This window comes from Pseudophryne corroboree, chromosome 6, assembly GCF_028390025.1.
Source record: "Pseudophryne corroboree isolate aPseCor3 chromosome 6, aPseCor3.hap2, whole genome shotgun sequence".
NCBI classification, from domain to species: Eukaryota; Metazoa; Chordata; class Amphibia; order Anura; family Myobatrachidae; genus Pseudophryne; species Pseudophryne corroboree.
This window is the reverse complement of record NC_086449.1, coordinates 466,307,188-466,332,515: the sequence shown is the minus strand read 5'-3', so window position 1 is coordinate 466,332,515 and position 25,328 is coordinate 466,307,188. Positions and strand designations below refer to the sequence as shown.

The 25,328-nt window shown below is 45.5% G+C and overlaps 1 protein-coding gene across 9 annotated transcripts in view; it reads right to left on the bottom strand.

Moving 5' to 3' along the window:
* The window catches only part of CADPS2 (calcium dependent secretion activator 2), a 919,737-nt gene that overhangs the window by 146,513 nt on the left and 747,896 nt on the right, over positions 1 to 25,328 (bottom strand). For all 9 annotated transcript variants that reach the window (XM_063927189.1, XM_063927182.1, XM_063927183.1 and 6 more), the window contains one exon: positions 9,466 to 9,613. In XM_063927189.1, the coding sequence (XP_063783259.1) occupies positions 9,466 to 9,613 (148 nt within the window). The remainder of the gene's footprint in view (positions 1 to 9,465; positions 9,614 to 25,328) is intronic.

The window sequence follows — 25,328 nt, the reverse complement described above, 5'->3', positions numbered from 1 at the left end:
CTTTTATGTCTGTGTACCGTGTTCCTGCTTACATTGCACATTTTATTGTTGCATAATTCCTGCAACCCTGATAATTAAATGCAGTGTCACTGTCTCCCTCTTCATTACTGGCTCCATAGTCACTACTGTTATGTTTATTAGTATACTATCTCCTAACATTTGTTTTTGGTTAATCAGTGCAGAAGCCAATAAGGGTGTATGGCCACAAGTCATTGGGTGCGGCCAGTGCTTCAGACTGCTGATCTGTCCACCATCACATTCCCTTCCCTCGGAATGCTATGCACACTAGCCCACTCTTTAACTAATATAGTACTTTGCTTTATTTGCAGAGGACTAGTGAATGGAACGTATCTGTCAACTTCCAGACCAGCCAGTACGGAAGAACAGAGACCCCAGATAAGAACTGTTCTGTCTAAATCTGGAGAGTAGGAAGGCATGTATTATGCATATATGAAGATAGTAACTTGGCAGTCTGAGTAATTATGATAGTGTACACGCCCTACACACATCTCCAACAACCCTCTGAAAATCATATGTACAGTGGACCCTTCAAAGACACACCAGAGCTGCTTTTGAAACAGATGGAGAAACAGCAAACCTTTTAAAGAGGATAAGTGGATATAGCATACCATACTATAGCAACCAGATTATAGAATGTACTAGATATATGATTGCTATCCTCTTTAGAGGGTTTGATACATTTACCCCCTTAAAGAGGTGCCCTTACGGCTTAATTCAGACCTGATCGCACCTTTTTCGGTTTTGTAGACGTTTGTGATCGGATAGTCGCCACTCAGAATGAAAACCCGCCCCGTGCAAATCTGTGTAAGCAATGCGAAAAGCTTTGCATATGCGGTCAGCTGCTAATCCATTCCAGTCTGTGTAGTCTGTGTGTAGCCCACGACTTACTCCTACAGTGTGAAAGAATCAGACTAATCGGGGCCCGAGCAGACGTCACACTCCTTCCCTGAAAACGGTTGGGAACGCCTGCATTTTTCCAGACACTCCCAGAAAACGGGCAGTTACCACCCTCAAAACGCCCGCTTCCTGTCAATCAACCTGCGTTTGCCTTGGGATCAAAAAAGCAGGATTTTTTTTCTCAGTTTGGCCTCGGGCCTGTGCATTATGATCCGTACCATGTGCAGTCATTCGATAATTGTCCGCTGTGCAATTTCACACAACAGTGATCAGGTCTCAATTACGCCCTAAGTGTAGGGCTCAACAAATTTTTCCAAAATCTAGGAGCCAGTATGAAAGTATAGGAGCCAGACCCCCCCATGCAGCCACATTACTGAGCAGGCAAAACAACCTCCATGACTTCACAACTAAGGCAACCAGCCATCCGCAGCCATACTGCTGTGCCACTACCCCCTGGGTAAACAACAACCGCACTCACATTTTTGAGCATCTAAAACCCATGGCCACATCACTACCCCTGATGAAGCTGTAATCCCCAGCCACGCACAGAACTTCTGATCAGAGAGCTCTATGTGCCAGAGTTGAAGACAGCAGACAGCACAGGCTGGGATGGACAGGCAAAGCAGTCCGTGCACGCCCTCAGCACATGCACTAATGTGCATGAAAATTGGTGCTCCAATACAGGCATGCCCACGAATCTCCGCTGGAGCTGAAGAGGATCTGCTTCCTTCCTCCCTGAATAATCTGGTAGCCAGGCAGCAAAATGTAAGGGCCATGGTGACTTGGCCCCTGGGATTTGCCGAATACTGCCTTAGTGGTTAAACCATTTATTTTTTTGGGTCCTCCACACTGACATAAGACTTTATATGTGTTAATGGTTTACTACGTGGAATTGTAACTCTAGGCCACCAGGTGTCATGGGGAGGTGGAATTGCATAATTCCTGGGGTGGCAACCTAGTAGTAGTCTGGGACACACACTGCCTGTAGTGTTAGAGACAACATTTACACTGTGTGTTCCTGCCCCCTCATGCACAAGCTGGTACGTAATAGGGGTGATAGCGTAGCGCCTCAAAGGAGAACATGCCTTCTGAGCGAAAACAATCAAGTTCTGTTGCTGCCACTATTATAAGCCTTGTAATACAAAACTGATTTCTAGACCTCGTTATAATTAACCTTATAAGTGAAGTATCAAAGATATAAAAAGTTGATAAACAGGATGTAATGATGTCCGAATTGGCTGGAGGTGCGGGTTCCTGGCCGAACTTCTGCGGCCCTTACCTAACCCTACTCACCCATTCCAAGTTGGGGGGGGGGGTATGATCTGCGGAGCCGTGGGACGCTTACAACATCCCTGCAGGTTGCAGCCTCCCCTCCCTCTATGAACCAGGACCTGGCTTTATCCCTGCAGCCACTCCTGATATCTGGGGGTGAGCACTGTGGACAGCACGTACCGCCCGTGACCAGCAACCATTCTCCCAACTACCAGAACATGTCCTGGCCCCCGCCCAGATTGCCTCCCACTGTCCTACCCGGAATCGGAGCCTGGAGACCACAGCATCAGGGACGGACCGGAGTGCTCCCTGCCTAACAGGCTCATGGCAGCCATCATCCCTACGACCCTCCGAAGCTGCCGCAGCTCTCCTCTCTAGCAGCTCCATGGTCATTGGCTAAACTGTGACAGGCATCTCCCACCTCTACAGCAGCTGTCTCCTGCAGTAGCCTGTGCATTGCAGTGGGTAAGTCTGTGTGAGGAGCCTCAGTGCTTTCTATACTGACCCTGTTACTACTCCTCCCCTGCCCTTGCCTGTTCACTCTGCCAAGCTGCAAGCCCAAACCTTTCTCACTACAATACTTCTCGGTTATAAACATAATTATTACTCTCCCAGTATAAATATTAGGCTATTCCTTATTAATTACTGGGTACAATTATTTAATATACAGTAGGTTTTATCCCGACAGGGTGTATTTTAAGAGGCATTGTGAGAGGGTGTGCTCTCTGCGAGTCTCTCCTGGCTAACATTAGTTTTGTGGGGGCTCTGTCTCCACCTCCCTGATCCCAAGTGACGCTACAGGATTTTACTGTTACGTCTGAAGGGAGTCCCCACATTCCTGCTACTGCTGCAGGTCTTGGGTTAGTAGGTCCCTCATACACGCCATCCTATATAGCTTATCTTGTCTATAACTGGCTGTATATTGCAGGTCCTAGCCCCATTCCATTGTGACTATGTGATCAATTTAAGCCGGTGTCATACGCCCGGGTCATAATGTTATCAATTTTGTGTCTTCCCTAATGAGTTGATTATATCTACTCCCATGCAGTCAGAATTTCGTGCCTGGTCATTTTGATGCCATTGACTTTTTTCTAAATATTGGATCTCTTCCTCGTGTTATTTTAGATCACTTCTGTAGCTGCAATGCCGTCAAAGTGCGTGTGTGGGAGGGTCAGCTGTAAAACTCCTTGCTTACCCGCTTCTGTCCAATTTCTTAAAGCTTCCACTTCTGGACAGAAACCCTCCATATCCACACCAGTGAAGCTATTCCTTTGAGAAAGTCACGGGTCACGTGACGAAACTAGTTAGGCCACGCCTCCTGTCTGCACACCTGCCGAGGTATCCGATTTGAAAGCATTAGCGGGTTTGTTCTCCCCGCAAGCCGTCCTCAGAGATCCCAGAATAGCCGCGGATCTGAATTCTCGAGCCGCCCGTATCAACATACGGCTCCCCGTCAGCCGGATAAACCAGCACACGGCATACACTTTACAGTGAATCCACGGCTCCCTCTCCCCTGCGGCATTCGCACAGTGGGCATTGCAGGACACATCGCCGAGGACGCTCGGCTTTGGACCAGCCCACCTAAGGAGAGGTAATTGAACAATAAATAACACTGGATCACTCCCCCAATTTATTATTATGGGATGTCTACTGCACTGATCATTCACTTCCAGTAATAACATTACGGCTATTACCATCTATTGCTTTCCAACAAACAGCTGGACTTTATTTCCTTTTGTGGACTTCCATATAGAGAACCGACACAATTTGGTGTCTGTTTAAACGGATAAACTTAGTCATCTTTTACTGCTATTTTATGCTTTTTCATTAATAAATCAATTTATATACATACATCGGTTCTCCTAAAATTGTACTGTCCTTTCCCTGATACTTTGCGCAGCTGATTTTGTCTGTTTCTATATTCTCCAACCAAACACCCACATAGTGTTTTTCAGCCGCGCATGTATCAGGGTAATTTGATTATTAGCCTCCTGCAATTGAGGCGCTGTAGAAGCAGTCTTCTGTTTTTTCTCTTTTTTTTTCTCACACCAGTGAAGCTGCCTGGACCCCCAACCTATGGCTTCTGGCTCCAGCTCTCCATCTGCCATGGGTTTGGATCTGGACCTGCTAGGCCCACTCACAACTCAATCAATGTTCTCTGCTTTCTGATATTTTTTCAGATCTGGAATAATCAGTGCAAGTGATTAGAACTGAGCTTATTGGGCTTGGAGGCCGTACTGATTATCTGAAGGGCAAGATACAAGAACTGGTATTGTCACATAATGAGCTCCTCACCGCTCATTTTGAGCTACAAGCTGAAATGTCCTCTACCCGTGATAAGTTTGTGAAGCTCGAGGATAGATTGAGGTGTAAAAACCTCAAAATTAGAGGTATTCCTGATTCCGTTGCACCTACAGATCTCAAGGAATATGTTACCAAGTTATTCCAGAAACTCCTCCCCTCGGTTATGGAACAGGACTGCTTGTGGACAGCGGGGGTAATTCAGATCTGATCGCTGGGCTGCATTTTATGCTGCCCTGCGATCAGATAGTCTCCGCCTACAGGGGGTGGGGAAAAGCCTGTGCAAGTGTGCATTCGCTTCTGTAGCAGAGCTGCACAAAAATCAGTTTGTGCAGTCTCTGCGCAGCCCAGGACTTACTCAGCAGCTGCAATGGATTCCTGCTGATCGGGTCCGGAGCGGACGTCAGACATCCTCCCTTCAAACGCTTGGTCCCGCCTGCGTTTTTCTGGACACTCCTGGAAAACGGTCAGTTGCCACCCACAAATGGCATCTTCCTGTCAATCTCCTTGCAAACGCCTGTGCGTTCAAATTTTTTGCACCATCCTGTCGCTAGGCACTGATGCCTGTTGCTGGTCTGCGACGCATGCGCAGTTCAGATCTGATCACCTGCTGTGCAAAAATGCACAGCAGCGATCAGATCTGAATTACCCCAGAATACACTGTTTACCTAACCCTACAGGAGGATATGCAGTTTCTCCAGGGAAACTCTGATTGAGAACAGTCTAAAGGCATCTGTCAAGCTGAGGGTTTGGACATCCTGGGCAGTCTCAAAGATCTTCCCAGATTTGTCACCATACACCCTAGCCAAAAGACGCTCCTTCCATGCCACTACAACAGCGCTCCGGGATGATATGCAGTATCGGTGGTGTTTCCCAGTCAAGATAATTGTCCAATATGACTCCTCCACATATGTGAGCATTTCGATTGACGCATGAGTTTCTGGTAGACTAGGACATTGCTGTCACTCAACCTACTCCCAGCTCTTCTGCTAGTGTGCCCTCTGGCTGATGCGATTACTGTAAGATCTTGCTATTCCTGCTGATATAGCGGTTTACTTGAGCCACCTTGCAACATTATTGGACTCTCTTAGACAGATTCCCCTATAACACCCTTCTCATTCAAGGGCATATGAGTTAGGTGGATTTGAGTTATTGATCTTCTTGCCTGCCTGTTCACTGGTTAGTGGGTTTATTTCACATATAGTGATTTGACGCCTCTACGATAATAAGCTGCTCTGAAAAGTCCTTGAATCACTCTTTAGGTAATGTTATTCTATTTACGATGTTGATGTATTTTTTCTAGTTGTTTTCATGCAGGTAACCATTAACAGTTTCAACTACTATGTGTGAATGCTACTTTATAATCTCTCCCTGTGGGGGCCTCTGATCTTCGACTGTTCCAAATGATGTGTAATAACCAGTTCTGTTGTTATGGTTAGATATTTCCCTGTTGCTGCATGGGTGGGTCTAGATATGAGCCACGTCCCCAATTTATTTTTTTGTTTTGTCGCCACGTTTCCCCGGCAACAAACACTATACAGTAGCCCTAATTTTGGGGCTAATTCAGTTTTAGACCTTTCTATTTCTATTTTTTGTCCTATTCTTCCTACACCCCTTTAATTCAGTTTTAAGACCTTATGGTCTTTGCTGCTTACTATCCTTTAACGGCAAAGTTTTACTCTCTGAATACTCATGGACTTAACTCCCCTAAGAAAAGACAGCTTGCCTTAGAGAAAATCCATAGAGGAAAGGCAAAGGTGGTTGCCCTCCAGGAAACCCACTTTTCGTCTTTGGCACCCCCTACGTAACTTTAGTTTCCCAGTGGTTTACTATGCTAATGGCCCTTTTAAAAGAAATGGTGCAGCTATACTATTTCATAGACAGGTAAATTTTGAACTAACATCTCAGATTGCAGATAAAGATGGCCGCTACCTGATCCTTATCAGGACACTTGAGGGTAGAGAGAGGATGATAGTCTCCATGTATGCTCCAAATACGTGCCAAGTGCCCTTCCTACAGAACTTATTAGAAACCCTGCAGAAGGTACAAAAGGGCCATCTAGTAATTATGGGTGATTTCAACTTGGTGGTGGATGAAAAACTTGATAAGTCTTCGGCCACTAGGAGTTCAGAGTCAGTAAAGAGTTCTTCAGGTAGTTTGCACCAATTGCTTGCAGACTTTGATCTGCATGATGTATGGTGGACTTGCTCCCCATCGGTAAAAGACAATACCCCCTTTCCCCATGTGCATAACTCATATTCTCGTATTGTTCGGATTCATACCCGTAATTCTAGTATTTCTCCAGTACTATGGTCTAAAGGCCCTCCTAGGCTTTAGCAGTTTCCAGACAACTTATCCACCCCTGAAGCATTTTCTGCTCTCTCTACTGCTTTAACTGCTTATATGGCGACTAACTCCTCCTTCGACACATCAATTCCTATGTTTTGGTGTGCACTTAAAGTGGTGTTAAGAGGTGTAGCTATCCAGACAGGTGCTAGGCTACAGAGACAATACCTCAGTCGACAAGCTGATTTAGAAGAACGTCTTCTCCAGGTAGAAGCTTGAATCGCACTCAACTCTCCAGAGCTGTTTTCTATCCGAAATCAGCTTCATAAATTATTTTTAAACCGTATGCAGTCTGCTCTTACCAAACTGCAACAGAGGTTTTATACCTTGGGTAATAAATTGGGCAAATTCCTTGCTCGTAATCTATGAACTCGTTAAATTATAAATAGATTTAAGGCTATTTGGTCTCCAGATGGAAAGACCCTAGTAAACCCCTCTGATATTGCTGATGCATTCGCCCGGTATTATGAAAAATTATATCATTTTAAATCTGATCTCGCTGTTCCCCAGGATGATGCTACCCTTATCTCCTCATTTTTGAAATATCGACATTTCCCCAAATTAGCTGTTGATGTTTCCAGTAATGCCCCTTGGAATGATCAGGAGATCTTGGATGTTATGTGCTCTCTTCTCAGGGAAATCTCCTGGCCCGAATGGATTCACTAACTCTTTCTCTAAAAAATTTGCAGCTGACCTAGCCCCTACCCTCATTAGCCTTTATGCTTACGATACTGACTATGCCTCTCTCATTATGGAAATGCTACAAGCTTGGATTGTCACTATCCATAAGCAAGGGAAAGACCCACTCTCTGTCAGTATTATAGGCCAATTGTCCTACATAACATGGATTTTAATTTTTTTTCTAAATTAATAATATCTGCAGGGTTTTCAACTTAGTTGAGCTACTCACGAGAGAGATGTGAAGCCATACTTCTTTCACTGGATGCCGAAAAGGCATTCGATCGCTTACAATGTTTTAGCAAAGTTTGGACAACAGGGATCAATAACAAAGTCCATATCGGAGTTGTATAGCTGTATGACTGATACGGTTCGGAATAATGGTTTTGTGTCTTCCTTTTTGTAATTTAAAATGGAACACGGCAAGGCTGACCCCCTCTCCATTTATGCATATTTTGTCTACTGAACTTCTAGTGGCTGCTATACGCAGTTTCTCGTCCTTTCCGGGGATCCAGGTCAGCACAACCTCACATATATTGAGTCTGTTTAGGGATGACATGATGCTCTTCGTTACTGAACCAGAGACCTCCCTTCCCACCTTACACGATATCCTAGATCAATATAGCACAGCTTTCTTTTACAAACTAAACACAACCAAAACTGAAGTCTTACCCTTTCACATGAATCCTAAGATACTGGCCACCCTTAAACTACTTAATAAATATAATTGGAAGAAAGAATCTATCTTATATATGGGTATCACCATCTCCAACTCAGCATCTAGATTAGTGGAAATGAATCATATACCCCTTTTACATCAGATTGATGTCTTGTTAAAGAGTTGTATGGTATTTGAGATATCCCGGTTGGGTTAGCTGCGTTTAAAATGACAGGCTTGCCCAAATGAATGTATTTGTTTCGTACAATCCCATATCTACTTTCACGTAAGTTTATCTGCCAAGTTCATACTATGATTCTGCGATATATCTGGAAAGGCAAAACACACCAGATTGTATCTAGTCGTTTGACCCGAGCTAGACGTATGGGTGGCCTAGAGATACCTGATTTATTAGCAGATCGATGTTTAGTTACACAGATTAGTGACTGGTCTCTACCACCTAACACCAAACTCTGTGTCGATTTAGAGAGACATGTTGCTACCACACTTCCCCCTTATGGAGTTAGTGTGTACTTCTAAACAATTACGTCCTCTATGGCCCGATACTCACTGAGCCATATCCGATGCACTTACAGTGTGGAATGCCACGGTGGTCTTTACCAAATGTCTTTCTTTGCCCACTCGCAACCTATCCCTGTCTGCTCTTTCCTGCCTACTCGCTGATTTGAATGTTTCAAGATGGCTTTCGTGCGGACTCACTACCATTGCTGATGTTGTAGACAATACCTCCATTACCCAGTTCTCTTCTTTACAATCTCAAAGCAATCTTCCCCACAGGGAATTTTCCACATATACGAGTATCAGTCATTGGATCTCTAGCATGATGCGCACCTCTGGACCCTTACATCTTCCCCAATCTAATAATTTATCTAGAAAAAAAGGAAATATTTCCCCTCACAGCGCTGGTAATCAGCTGCTCAGCTCCACTTCCAGGTATACACCAACACCTGTAACTAATACTGACAAAAAGGAGAATTTGGAGAGGTGTACAGCGCTGAAAACCCCTAGGATCCAGGTAATGTCTTAATATATTTGACACAATAAAAAACCTTATCCTTACACATAAAATAAAGAATATTTGAGAGATGGTTCTTGTTGTCGTGGTTCTTGATTTACGACCCCTCCCCCTCATTTTTTTGTACCCCTCTCCAAAAACTTTAATAACAATTATTGATGGTAAAATACAACACAAACACCATATTCATCATTCATAACAAAGGCATTATGTGTACCAAAACAACTAAATGTTTAACAATAAAATAAACACTTACATCTTGTCCACCATTGAGCACACAGAGTTTAGAACACTGCTTTTTGGCATCCACCAAAACGTTAAACATTGTACATACTGAGGCTGGAATACGCAAGTCTGTAGATTTACATGTCCTTTGTAACTTGAGTTCAAACGCAGTTCGTGTCCTAAATGATAAAAAGTGAGGTCAGAAATGACCTGGGAATTGCAACGATTAGCATGAATGGATCATTTAATCACCTTATCTGCTTATGTTTGGTTTAGCTGGCTAAGCATATTCTGAAGTAGTGGTAGCTTTTGATTCATTACATTCATTATCCATATAGAAATGTTAGCACATGCTAGACGTTTATAATCTATAATCATATTTTCTCTCATCTTCCCCTCAATAGTAATGAGCAGAAATATATCAGTGAATGCCAAATGACTTACAAACACTGCAGTCTTTGAAGTATCTTCAAGGTTTTTTTATTTTTTTTACTTGCACTATTTCTACTCTATAAATTAAACGTTGTGTTATGTAATGCCTGGCCTTACTCTAGTTATCTAATCACTTACAGCTTTAAGGGGCCTATTTACCATTAAATATTTGTGGAACCCGAACCTAGGAAGTGTGATAGTGTTAAGCTATAACACTGCTTCCAAATTTTCGTCAGGAAGGGCTCTTATTGGATATTGTCTGCTTTCACATTGAAAATGTGGGTAAAAAATATTTATCACATCCGCATTTGAAATGAAGATTGTGATAAATTTGCCTCATAAATTTTAATTTAAATTTTTTTTTTTAAATCCATTGCATACATTTTAAACAATAAGCCCAAAAGTCTCTCTCAGCCTATTTAACAACTCATGCTTACAGTGGGACAAGCCTATCATTAGTTCTCAACATAAAGTATAAGTATTGCTTATAATTAGAGATGAGCGGGTTCGGTTCCTCGGAATCCGAACCCCCCCGAACTTCACCCATTTTACACGGTTCCGAGGCAGACTCTAATCTTCCCTCCTTGCTCGGTTAACCCGAGCGCGCCAGAACATCATCATCCCGCTGTCGTATTCTAGCGAGATTCATATTCTATATAAGGAGCCGCGCGTCGCCGCCATTTTCACTCGTGCATTGGAGATGATAGGGAGAGGACGTGCAGCGTTCTCTCAGTTGTGTTCAGTGTGCTGCAAATATGTGTGCTCAGTGTGCTTGCAAATATCTGTGCTCAGTATGCTGAAAATATCTACGTTCTCTGCCTGAAAAACGCTCCATATCTGTGCTCAGTGTGCTGCAAATATCTGTGCTCAGTGTGCTTTATTGTGGGGACTGGGGACCACCAGTATTATATAGTAGGAGGACAGTGCAGAGACTTGCTGACCAGTCACCACCAGTATTATACGTTCTCTGCCTGAAAAACGCTCCATATCTGTGCTGCATTGTAGTATATAGTAGGAGGACAGTGCAGAATTTTGCTGACCAGTGACCACCAGTATTGTATCAGTACGGTACAGTAGTCCACTGCTCTACCTACCTCTGTGTCGTCAAGTATACTATCCATCCATACCTGTGGTGCATTTTAGTTGTTGTGCGCAGTATATATAGTAGGAGTACAGTGCATAATTTTGCTGACCACCAGTATATAATGTGTCGTCAAGTATACTATCCATCCATACCTGTGGTGCATTTTAGTTGTGCGCAGTATATATAGTAGGAGTACAGTGCATAATTTTGCTGACCACCAATATATAATATATAGCAGTACGGTATAGTAGGCCACTGCTCTACCTACCTCTGTGTCATCAAGTATACTATCCATCCATACCTGTGGTGCATTTTAGTTGTTGTGCGCAGTAGGAGTACAGTGCATAATTTTGCTGACCACCAGTATATAATATATAGCAGTACGGTACAGTAGGCCACTGCTCTACCTACCTCTGTGTTGTCAAGTATACTATCCATCCATACCTGTGGTGCATTTTAGTTGTGCGCAGTATATATAGTAGGAGTACAGTGCATAATTTTGCTGACCACCAGTATATAATATATAGCAGTATGGTACAGTAGGCCACTGCTCTAGCTACCTCTGTGTCATCAAGTATACTATCCATCCATACCTGTGGTGCATTTTAGTTGTGCGCAGTATATATAGTAGGAGTACAGTGCATAATTTGGCTGACCACCAGTATATAATATATAGCAGTACGGTACAGTAGGCCACTGCTCTACCTACCTCTGTGTCGTCAAGTATACTATCCATCCATACCTGTGGTGCATTTTAGTTGTGCGCAGTATATATAGTAGGAGTACAGTGCATAATTTTGCTGACCACCAGTTTATAATATATAGCAGTACGGTACAGTAGGCCACTGCTCTACCTACCTCTGTGTCGTCAAGTATACTATCCATCCATACCTGTGGTGCATTTTAGTTGTGCGCAGTATATATAGTAGGAGTACAGTGCATAATTTTGCTGACCACTAGTATATAATATATAGCAGTACGGTACAGTAGTCCACTGCTCTACCTACCTCTGTGTCGTCAAGTATACTATGCCATCCATACCGGTGGTGCATTTTAGTTGTGCACAGTATATATAGTAGGAGGTCAGTGCATAATTTTAATGACCACCAGTATATAATATATAGCAGTACGGTACAGTAGGCCATTACTATTGATATATTACTGGCATATAATTCCACACATTAAAAAATGGAGAACAAAAATGTGGAGGGTAAAATAGGGAATGATCAAGATCCACTTCCACCTCGTGCTGAAGCTGCTGCCACTAGTCATGGCCGAGACGATGAAATGCCATCAACGTCGTCTGCCAAGGCCGATGCCCAATGTCATAGTAGAGAGCATGTAAAATCCCAAAAACAAAAGTTCAGTAAAATGACCCAAAAATCAAAATGAAAAGCATCTGATGAGAAGCGTAAACTTGCCAATATGCCATTGAGGCCCTGTCCTATGTTCATGGCTAGTGGTTCAGCTTCACATGAGGATGGAAGCACTCATCCTCTCGCTAGAAAAATGAAAAGACTTAAGCTGGCAAAAGCACAGTAAAGAACTGTGCGTTCTTCTAAATCACAAATCCCCAAGGAGAGTCCAATTGTGTCGGTTGCGATGCCTGACCTTCCCAACACTGGACGGGAAGAGGTGGCACTTTCCACTATTTGCACGCCCCCTGCAAGTGCTGGAAGGAGCACCCGCAGTCCAGTTCCTGATAGTCAAATTGAAGATGTCACTGTTGAAGTACACCAGGATGAGGATATGGGTGTTGCTGGCGCTGAGGAGGAAATTGACAAGGAGGATTCTGATGGTGAGGTGGTTTGTTTAAGTCAGGCACTCGGGGAGACACCTGTTGTCCGTGGGACGAATATGGCCATTGACATGCCTGGCCAAATTACAAAAAAAAAATCACCTCTTCGGTGTGGAATTATTTTAACACAAATGCGGACAACAGGTGTCAAGCCGTGTGTTGCCTTTGTCAAGATGTAATAAGTAGGGGTAAGGACGTTAACCACCTAGGAACATCCTCCATTATACGTCACCTGGAGCGCATTCATCAGAAGTCATTGACAAGTTTAAAAACTTTGGGGGACAGCGGAAGCAGTCCACTGACAACTAACTCCCTTCCTCTTGTAACCAAGCTCCTGCAAACCACACCACCAACTCCCTCAGTGTCAATTTCCTCCTTAGACAGGAAAGCCAATAGTCCTGCAGGCCATGTCACTGTCAAGTCTGACGAGTCCTCTCCTGCCTGGGATTCCTCCGATGCATCCTTGAGTGTAACGCCTATTGCTGCTGGCGCTGCTGTTGTTGCTGCTGGGAGTCGATCGTCATCCCAGAAGGGAAGTCGGAAGACCACTTGTACTACTTCCAGTAAGCAATTGACTGTCCAACAGTCCTTTGCGAGGAAGATGAAATATCACAGCAGTCATCCTGCTGCAAAGCGGATAACTCAGGTCTTGGCAGCTTCGGTGGTGTTAAACGTGTGTCCGGTATCCAGCGTTAATTCACAGGGAACTAGAGAATTGCTTGAGGTAGTGTGTCCCCGGTACCAAATACCATCTAGGTTCCATTTCTCTAGGCAGGCGATACCGAGAATGTACACAGATGTCAGAAAAAGAGTCACCAGTGTCCTAAAAAATGCAGTTGTACCCAATGTCCACTTAACCACGGACATGTGGACAAGTGGAGCAGGGCAGACTCAGGACTACATGACTGTGACAGCCCACTGGTTAGATGTATTGCCTCCCGCAGCAAGAACAGCAGCGGTGGCACCAGTAGCAGCATCTTGCAAACGCCAACTCGTTCCTAGGCAGGCTACGCTTTGTATCACCGCTTTTCATAAGAGGCACACAGCTGACAACCTCTTACGGAAACTGAGGAACATCACCGCAGAATGGCTTACCCCAATTGGACTCTCCTGGGGATTTGTGACATCGGACAACGCCACCAATATTGTGCGTGCATTACATGTGGGCAAATTCCAGCACGTCCCATGTTTTGCAGATACATTGAATTTGGTGGTGCAGAATTATTTAAAAAACGACAGGGGCATGCAAGAGATGCTGTCGGAGGCCCGAAGAATTGCGGGCCACTTTTGGCATTCAGCCACCGCATGCCGAAGACTGGAGCACCAGCAAACACTCCTGAACCTGCCCCGCCATCATCTGAAGCAAGAGGTGGTAACGAGGTGGAATTCAACCCTCTATATGCTTCAGAGGATGGAGGAGCAGCAAAAGGCCATTCAAGCCTATACAGCTACCTACGATATAGGCAAAGGAGGGGGAACGCACCTGACTCAAGCGCAGTGGAGAATAATTTCAACGTTGTGCAAGGTTCTGCAACCCTTTGAACTTGCCACACGTGAAGTCAGTTCAGACACTGCCAGCCTGAGTCAGGTCATTCCCCTCATCAGGCTTTTGCAGAAGAAGCTGGAGAGATTGAAGGAGGAGCTAAAACGAAGCGATTCCGCTAGGCATGTGGGACTTGTGGATGGAGCCCTTAATTCGCTTAACCAGGATTCACGGGTGGTCAATCTGTTGAAATCAGAGCACTACATTTTGGCCATCGTGCTCGATCTAGATTTAAAACTTACGTTGTATCTCTCTTTCCGGCAGACACAAGTCTGCAGAGGTTCAAAGACCGGCTGGTGAGAAAATTGTCAAGTCAAGCAGAACGTGACCCGTCAACAGCTCCTCCTTCACATTCTCCCGCAACTGGGGGTGCGAGGAAAAGGCTAAGAATTCCGAGCCCACCCGCTGGCGGTGATTCAGGGCAGTCTGGAGCGAGTGCTGACATCTGGTCCGGACTGAAGGACCTGCCAACGATTACTGACATGTCGTCTACTGTCACTGCATATGATTCTGTCACCATTGAAAGAATGGTGGAGGATTATATGAGTGACCGCATCCAAGTAGGCACGTCAGACAGTCCGTACGTATACTGGCAGGAAAAAGAGGCAATTTGGAGGCCCTTGCACAAACTGGCTTTATTTTACCTAAGTTGCCCCCCCTCCAGTGTGTACTCCGAAAGAGTGTTTAGTGCAGCCGGTCACCTTGTCAGCAATCGGCGTACGAGGTTACTTCCACAAAATGTGGAGAAGATGATGTTCATCAAAATGAATTATAATCAATTCCTCCGTGGAGACATTCACCAGCAGCAATTGCTTCCAGAAAGTACACAGGGACCTGAGATGGTGGATTCCAGTGGGGACGAATTAATAATCTGTGAGGAGGAGGATGTACACAGTGAAAGGGGTGAGGAATCGGACGATGAGGAGGAGGTGGACATCTTGTCTCTGTAGAGCCAGTTTGTGCAAGGAGAGATTGATTGCTTCTTTTTTGGTGGGGGCCAGAGGCGTAACTCTGGGAGGCAACAGAGTCATCTGCCGCCGGGCTCCTGCTCTGAAGGGGGGCACCTCTCTTCTCATTCAGTGAAACCATTCAATTAAGTTAATTGATAGCCACCGCTATTTCTTCAGTGGCCGACTTCCTCACTGTTCCCTGCACTTTACAAGTCACACCCTTTTTATTATAGATATACATTTTACAAATGTCATACCCAGGATGAGAACCCACGACCTATTACACTGGAAGCAGACACCTTACTGATGAAGCTACGTGCTCATGTATAGGAAACATGAGAATTCTAACTATATAAAGGTACTTCTCTGACAATTACAAGTAACTTCATATAGTTTGAATTCTCATTCTTCCTATGCATGAGCAAATAGCTCTATCAGTAAAGCGTCTGCTGTCAGTGTAACAGATCATGGCTTCTAATCCTGGTTATGACTGCTAAGAAATGTGTGATTTTCAATAAAAGACAATTAAATGTATATATACAGTATACATTTTTATTTCAAAACACTCTGTATGTGTGTATATATATATATATATATATATATATATATATATATATTAGCTAAATTTAGGTGGGGCACCAATGTTTATCTTGCCTCCGGGCAATTGGTAGGAACTTACGCCACTGGTGGGGGCCCAAACCAACCAGTCATTTCAGTCACAGTCGTGTGGCAGACCCTGTCGCTGAAATGATGGGTTTGTTAATAAAGTGTGCATGTCCTGTTTATACAACATAAGGGTGGGTGGTAGGGCCCAAGGACAATTCCATCTTGCACCTCTTATTTCTTTAATTTATCTTTGCATCATGTGCTGTTTGGGGACTATTTTTTAAATCTGCCATCCTGTCTGACACTGCAGTGCCACTCCTAGATGGGCCAGGTGTTTGTGTCGGCCACTTGGGTCGCTTAGCTTAGTCATCCAGCGACCTCGGTGCAAATTTTAGGACTAAAAATAATATTGTGAGGTGTGAGGTGTTCAGAATAGACTGGAAATGAGTGGAAATTATGGTTATTGAGGTTAATAATACTATGGGATCAAAATGACCCCCAAATTCTATGATTTAAGCTGTTTTTGAGGGTTTTTTGTAAAAAAACACCGGAGTCCAAAACACACCCGAATCCGACAAAAAATTTTCAAGGAGGTTTTACCAAAACGCGTCCGAATCCAAAACACGGCCGCGGAACCGAATCCAAAACCCGAAAAATTTCCAGTGCACATCTCTACTTATAATTGGCAAAGACCCACCCACATAACCTTCAGTGCTTCCCTATCTAATTACATCCTCTCTGTACAGTACACATAACATCACATATCTTGACTTTCTTAACTCTCACACCCTCCTGACTCTCGGCCAACATTGCTGGGTGATCATATCATACAACCCCATTAAGAACCTAGCAATCTGGAGGACCATTATGCAATAGGTAGCATCTATCCTTGTGTATCAATGCCTATTTCCCTATAGATTGTAAGCTTGCAAGCAGGGCCTTCCTATCTCTATGTCTGTCTGTTTTTACTTTTTACCCAGTTTTGTTCTATTACTGTTGTTCTAATTGTAAAGCGCAACGGTATATGCCGCGCTATATAAGAAACTGTTAATAAATAAAATAAACTGGTTGGGCTATTCCCATGTGTTTCTACGGTGTGCTCAATACATTTGCAAAAAGGGGATGCGGTCAAGATGCCGCCGGCCGGAATCCCGGCGGTCGAAATACCGACGCCGGAATACCGACCGCCACAATCCCGACATATTCTCCCTCCGTGGGTGTCCACGACACCCATAGAGGGAGAATATAATGGTGTGCCCGCAGCGTGGCGAGCGAAGCGAGCCCGCAAGGGGCTGCGTTCCGCTCGCCACCCCTGTCGGGATTGTGTGGTCGGGATTCCGGCGTCGGTATTTCGACCGCCGGGATTCCGGCTGGCGGCATTTAGTACTGATCCCGCAAAAAGGTATTGCCTTCCTATAGAAATATTTTGCCTCTCCAAATAAATTGTGATTTTACTCAGAGTTAAATCACCCCAAATCGTTTTTTTTTTTAAATACATCAATGTTCAATGGATTGGCAGGTTTGGCTAAATAATTATTGATGATTTTTTGGCAAATTTACTTTCTAAAGAAACTCGGCCATTCTTAGATCTCCTCGTAAATGTAATAACCTGCTAATACAGGCATCAATGAGTTTCTTGCAAGCCTGACAGATATTTTAAAGGAATAATCATTTAACAGGTGTCTGTTAAATAATTGCACCTTTAAAACATACTTGCATCGCTATTGTATTTCCCCCTTTGTCCACTCCTCTTCTATATAATGCATTAGAGTAGGGTTAGAGAACATTCTTCTTTTCAAATGGCTTCAAAACATTTTCAGAATGGAACAGATATAAAGAAAATATTGCTGAAAAAAAATCGGATTTTAATACCTACCGGTAAATCCTTTTCTCCTAGTCCGTAGAGGTTGCTGGGGACCCCAAAAGGACCATGGGGTATAGACGGGATCCGCAGGAGACATGGGCACACTATAAGACTTTGAATGGGTGTGAACTGGCTCCTCCCTCTATGACCCTCCTCCAGACCTCAGTTATAGGAACTGTGCCCAGGGAGACGGACATTTCAAGGAAAAGGATTTTTGTTAGCCAAGGGTGAGAAATACACCAGCTCACACCACAACACACCGTACAACATGGCTTGTAAGAAATACCAGTTAACAGCATGAACTAAAACAGCAACAAGCTGAACATAACCGATACACAACCTTCGTGTAACAGGAGCAATAACTATCAATAAAACTGCAAAAAACAGTCCGCATTGGGACGGGCGCCCAGCATCCTCTACGGACTAGGAGAAAAGAATTTACCGATAGGTATTAAAATCCTATTTTCTCTTACGTCCTAGAGGATGCTGGGGACTCCAAAAGGACCATGGGGTCTATACCAAAGCTCCAGACCGGGCTGGAGAGTGCGGACGACTGCCAGGGTATCAAACTTGTAGAACTTAGCAAAAGTGTTTGAACCCGATCACGTAGCTGCTCGGCAAAGTTGAAGCGCCAAGACTCCTCGGGCAGCCGCCCAAGATGAGCCCACCTTCCTGGTAGAATGGGCTTTCACTGACTTCGGCAACGGCAATCCAGCCGTAGAATGAGCATGCCGAATCGTATTACAGATCCAGCGTGCAATAGTTTGCTTGGAAGCAGGAGCCCCAATTTTGTTGGGAGCATATAGGACAAACAGAGCCTCTGATTTCCTAATTTGAGTCGTTCTGGCGACATAAATTTTCAAAGCTCTAACTACATCGAGAGATTTTGACACAGCCAAGGCATCCGTAGCCACTGGCACCACAATAGGTTGGTTTATGTGAAACGAAGATGCCACCTTCGGCAGAAATTGTTGGCGAGTTCTCAATTCCGCTCTATTGACATGGAAAATCAAATAGGGGCTCTTGTGAGACAAAGCCGCCAATTCCGACACCCGTCTTGCGGACGCCAAGGCCAAAAGCATGACCACTTTCCAAGTGAGAAATTTCAACTCAACCTTTCGCAAAGGTTCAAACCAGTGAGACATAAGAAAGATCTCCCGGTGCCACGGGTTGCACATACGGAGGATGGATGTGCAGCACTCCCTTCACGAAAGTCTGAACCTCTGGAAGGGTGGCCAATTCTTTTTGAAAGATAATAGATAAAGCCGAAATCTGCACTTTAATGGAACCTAATTTCAGGTCTGCATCCACGACTGCCTGCAAAAAATGGAGGAAACGACCTAGCTGAAACTCCTCCGTAGGATCCTTCTTGGCTTCCCACCAAGACACATACTTTCTCCAAATACGGTGATAATGATTCGCCGTGACCTCCTTTCTAGCCTTGGCGTTCAACTTCCACGCTGTCAAACGCAACCGCGGTAAGTCCTGGAAGACGCACGGCCCCTGCAGTAACAGATTCTCTCTGAGAGGAAGAGGCCAGGGATCTTCTATGAACAATTCCTGAAGATCCGAATACCAGGCCCTCCGTGGCCAATCTGGAACAATGAGTACTGCCTGAACCCTTGTTCATCTTATGATCCTCAACACTTTTGGAATGAGTGGAAGTGGAGGGAATACATATACTAACTGAAACACCCACGGAGTGACCAGGGCGTCCACTGCACTGGCTTGTGGGTCCCTCGACCTGGAACAATATCTCTGAAGCTTCTTGTTGAGGCGAGACGCAATCATGTCTATTTGAGGAATTCCCCAACGACTTGTCATTTCTGCAAAGACCTTTTGATGAAAACCCCACTCTCCAGGATGGAGATCGTGTCTGCTGAGGAAGTCTGCTTCCCAGTTGTCCACGCCTGGAAGGAAGACCGCTGACAGAGCGCTTACATGCTTTTCCGCCCAGCGGAGAACCTTTGTGGCCTCCGCCATCGCCGCTCTGCTCTTTGTTCCGCCCTGGCGGTTTATGTACGCCACCGCTGTTACGTTGTCCGACTGAATCAGGACAGGTAGACCTCGAAGAAAATGTTCCGCTTGCAGAAGGCCGTTGTAGATGGCTCTTAATTCCAGAACGTTTATGTGCAGACAAGCTTCCCGGCTTGACCATTTTCCCTGGAATTTTTTTCCTTGTGTGACTGCTCCCCAGCCTCGGAGACTTGCATCCGTGGTCACTAGGACCCAATCCTGGATCCCGAACCTGCGTCCCTCTAGGAGGTGAGAACTTTGAAGCCACCACAGGAGAGATATTCTGGTCCTGGAAGATAGACTTATTTTCCGGTGCATGTGCAGGTGAGACCCGGACCACTTGTCCAACAGTCCCACTGAAATACCCGGGCATGAAACCTGCAACCATCTTCCCCAGCACCCGAGTGCATTGATGAATCGATACTCTTGCCGGTTTCAGGATCTCCTTGACCATGGTCTGGATTTCCAGAACTTTTTCTGCTGGGAGAAACACTCTCTGCAGTTCCGTGTCCAGGATCATGCCCAAGAAAGACAGCCGAGTTGTCGGAATCAACTGTGACTTTGGCAAATTTAGAAGCCAACCATGTTGTTGCAGAACTGTCAGGAAGAGTGCCACGTTTCTTAGCAACTGCTCCTTTGATCTCGCCTTTATCAGGAGATCGTCCAAGTACGGGATAATTGTGACACCGTGCTTGCGTAGGAGTACCATAATTTCTGCCATTACTTTGGTGAAGACCCTTGGGGCCGTGGAAAGACCAAACGGCAATGTCTGAAATTGGTAATGACAATCCTGAACCGCGAACCTCAGGAAAGTTTGATGTGGAGGATATATTGCGACATGTAAGTAGGCATCTTTAATGTCGACTGACGCCATAAAATCCCCCCCTTCCAGACTGGAGATCACTGCTCGAAGAGATTCCATCTTGAACTTGAAAGTTTTCAAATACAGATTGAGGGATTTTAGGTTCAGGATCGGTTTGACCGAGCCATCCGGCTTTGGTACGACAAAGAGGCTCAAATGAAACCCTTCTCCCCGTTGAGACGGGGGTACCGTGACAATGACACACTGTTGACACAGCTTTTGTATTGCAGCACTCACTATTTCCCTTTCTGGGATAGAAACTGGCAAGGCTGATTTGAAAAATTTGTGGGGGGGCACCCCCTGAAACTCCAGTTTGTACCCTTGAGACACTATGTCTAACACCCAAGGATCCAGGCCCGAGTGAAACCAGACCTGACTGAAGATTCGGATTCGCGCCCCCACCGGTACTGACTCCCGTAGAGGAGCCCCAGCGTCATGCGGTGGACTTGGCAGAAGCCGGGGAGGACTTCTGGTCCTGGGAGCCTGGCACAGCAGGCAACCTTTTTCCCCTTCCTCTACTTTAGAGGCAAGGAAGGACGACCCTCTTCCTTTTTTGTATTTATTAGGCCGAAAGGACTGCATCTGATAATGGGGCGTCTTTTTCTGTTGTGCAGGAACATAAGGAAGAAAGGATTACTTACCCGCTGTAGCCGTAGACACCAGGTCAGTGAGGCCGTCACCAAACAAGACACTACCTTTATATGGGAGAGCTTCCATAGCTTTCTTAGAGTCGGCATCAGCATTCCATTGATGAATCCACAGCGATCTCCTGGCCGAGACTGCCATGGCATTGGCCCTTGATCCCAAGAGGCCAATATCCCTCGCCGCATCCTTTAGGTAAGCTGCAGCGGCCCTGATATAACCGAGAGTCAAAAGAATGTTATCCCTATCCAGGGTATCCAAGTCAGATGCCAAATTATCTGCCCACTTACCAATAGCACTACTCACCCATGCCAACACCACGGCAGGTCTGAGCAGTGCACCTGTAGTGACATAAATGGCTTTTAAGGTTGTTTCCTGCTTACGATCTGCAGGGTCCTTAAGGGCAGCAGTGTCAGGAGACGAAAGCGCCACCTTCTTGGACAGCCGTGAGAGAGCCTTGTCCACATTGGGAGATGACTCCCACTTTTCCCTGTCGTCAGAGGGGAAAGGATATGCCATCAGAATTCTCTTGGGAATCTGCCACCTTTTGTCAGGAGATTCCCAAGCTTTTCACAAAGAGCGTTCAGCATGTGAGAGGGGGGAAACGTCACCACAGGCTTTTTTCCCTTATACAAACAAACCCTTGTATCTGGAACAGCAGGTACTATAGAAATATGTAAAACATCTTTAATTGCCACAATCATGTACTGAATACTCTTAAGCAATTTTGGATGTAAACTGGCCTCACTATAGTCGACACTGGAATCAGAGTCCGTGTCGGTATCAGTATCCGCCATCTGGGTAAATGAACGCTTTTGTGACCCTGAGGGGGCCTGTACCTGAGACAAGGCGTCCTCCATGGATTTTCTCCACGTTTGCGTCTGAGAATCAGATTTATCCAGTCTTTTAGTCAAAAACGCCACATTTGCATTCAATGTACTAAACATATTCACCCAATCAGCAGTCGGCGGTGCCGACAGAGTCACTCCAAGCTCCTTATCTGCGCCCACGGAAATTTCCTCCGGGGAGGAACACTCAGCCTCCGACATGTCGACACACACGTACCAACACACACAAACACACTGGCTATAGGGGACAGACCTACAGGAAAGCCTGTTAGAGCAACACAGAGTGAGTTTACCAGCTCAAACCCCAGCGCCTATCCCAGTATTGAGAGCAAATACACACTGCCTCAGATCTGCGCTGTTATATTAAAGGGTTAATAGCACCAAATTACTGTGCCCCCCCTGTTTTGCTCCCTGTTACTTGTGCAGGAGAGTGGAGGTCCCGGGCCAGCGTCTCTGCAGCCTGTGAAGAGAAAATAAGAATTTACTTACCGATAATTCTATTTCTCGGAGTCCGTAGTGGATGCTGGGGTTCCTGAAAGGACCATGGGGAATAGCGGCTCCGCAGGAGACAGGGCACAAAAAAGTAAAGCTTTTACCAGATCAGGTGGTGTGCACTGGCTCCTCCCCCTATGACCCTCCTCCAGACTCCAGTTAGGTACTGTGCCCGGACGAGCGTACACAATAAGGGAGGCAATTTGAATCCCGGGTAAGACTCATACCAGCCACACCAATCACACCGTACAACTTGTGATCTAAACCCAGTTAACAGTATGATAACAGAAAGAGCCTCTTAAAGATGGCTCCTTAACAATATAACCCGAATTTGTTAACAATAACTATGTACAGTATTGCAGATAATCCGCACTTGGGATGGGCGCCCAGCATCCACTACGGACTCCGAGAAATAGAATTATCGGTAAGTAAATTCTTATTTTCTCTATCGTCCTAAGTGGATGCTGGGGTTCCTGAAAGGACCATGGGGATTATACCAAAGCTCCCAAACGGGCGGGAGAGTGCGGATGACTCTGCAGCACCGAATGAGAGAATTCCAAGTCCTCTTTTGCCAGGGTATCAAATTTGTAGAATTTTACAAACGTGTTTTCCCCCGACCACGTAGCTGCTCGACAGAATTGTAATGCCGAGACCCCTCGGGCAGCCGCCCAAGATGAGCCCACCTTCCTTGTGGAATGGGCCTTAACAGATTTAGGCTGTGGCAGGCCTGCCACAGAATGAGCAAGTTGAATTGTGTTACAAATCCAACGAGCAATCGTCTGCTTAGAAGCAGGGGCACCCAACTTGTTGGGTGCATATAGTATCAACAGCGAGTCAGATTTTCTGACTTCAGCCGTCCTTGAAATGTATATTTTTAAGGCTCTGACAACGTCCAACAACTTGGAGTCCTCCAAGTCGCCAGTGGCCGCAGGCACCACAATAGGTTGGTTCAGGTGAAACGCTGATACCACCTTAGGGAGAAAATGCGGACGAGTCCTCAGTTCTGCCCTATCCGAATGGAAGATTAGATAAGGGCTTTTATAAGATAAAGCCGCCAATTCAGATACTCTCCTGGCGGAAGCCAGGGCCAGTAACATAGTCACTTTCCATGTGAGATATTTAAAATCCACCTTTTTCAATGGTTCAAACCAATGGGATTTGAGGAAATCTAAAACTACATTTAGATCCCACGGTGCCACCGGAGGCACCACAGGAGGCTGTATATGCAGTACTCCTTTAACAAAAGTCTGTACCTCAGGAACTGAGGCCAATTCTTTTTGGAAGAATATTGACAGGGCCGAAATTTGAACCTTAATAGATCTCAATTTGAGACCCATAGACAATCCTGATTGTAGGAAATGTAGGAAACGACCCAGTTGAAATTCCTCCGTCGGAACACTCCGATCCTCGCACCACGCGACATATTTTCGCCAAATGCGGTGATAATGTTTCGCGGTGACTTCCTTCCTTGCCTTAATCAAGGTAGGAATGACTTCTTCTGGAATGCCTTTCCCTTTTAGGATCTGGCGTTCAACCGCCATGCCGTCAAACGCAGCCGCGGTAAGTCTTGAAAGAGACAGGGACCCTGTTGTAGCAGGTCCCTTCTCAGAAGTAGAGGGCACGGGTCGTCCGTGACCAACTCTTGAAGTTCCGGGTACCAAGTCCTTCTTGGCCAATCCGGAGCCACTAGTATTGTTCTTACTCCTCCTCACCGTATAATCTTCAATACCTTTGGTATGAGAGGCAGAGGAGGAAACACATATACTGATTTGTACACCCAAGGTGTTACCAGTGCGTCCACAGCTATTGCCTGTGGATCTCTTGACCTGGCGCAATACTTGTCCAGTTTCTTGTTGAGGCGAGACGCCATCATGTCTACCATTGGTCTTTCCCAACAGTTTATTAGCATGTGGAAGACTTCTGGATGAAGACCCCCCTCTCCCGGGTGAATATCGTGTCTGCTGAGGAAGTCTGCTTCCCAGTTGTCCACGCCCGGGAAGAACACTGCTGACAGTGCTATTACGTGATTCTCCGCCCAGCGAAGAATCTTGGCAGCTTCTGCCATTGCACTCCTGCTTCTTGTGCCGCCCTGTCTGTTTACATGGGCGACCGCCGTGATGTTGTCCGACTGAATCAACACCGGTTTTCCTTGCAGGAGTGGTTCCGCCTGGCTTAGAGCATTTTAGATTGCTCTTAGTACCAGAATGTTTATGTGAAGAGACTTTTCCAGGTTCGTCCATACCCCCTGGAAGTTTCTTCCTTGTGTGACTGCTCCCCAACCTCTCAGGCTGGCGTCCGTGGTCACCAGGATCAAATCCTGTATGCCGAATCTGCGGCCCTCCAATAGATGAGCCTTTTGCAACCACCACAGAAGATATACCCTTGTCCTTGGCGACAGGGTTATTCGCAGGTGCATCTGAGGATGCGACCCTGACCATTTGTCCAACAGATCCCTTTGGAAAATTCTTGCATGGAATCTGCCGAATGGAATTGCTTCGTAAAAAGCCACCATTTTTCCCAGGACTCTTGTGCATTGATGTACAGACACCTTTCCTGGTTTTAGGAGGTTCCTGACAGGTCGGATAACTCCTTGGCTTTTTCCTCGGGAAGAAAAACCTTTTTCTGAACCGTGTCCAGAATCATCCCTAGGAACAGCAGACGTATCGTCGGAAAACAGCTGCGATTCTTGGAATATTTAGAATCCAGTCGTGCCGTCGAAGAACTACTTTAGATAGTGCTCTTCCGACCTCCAACTGT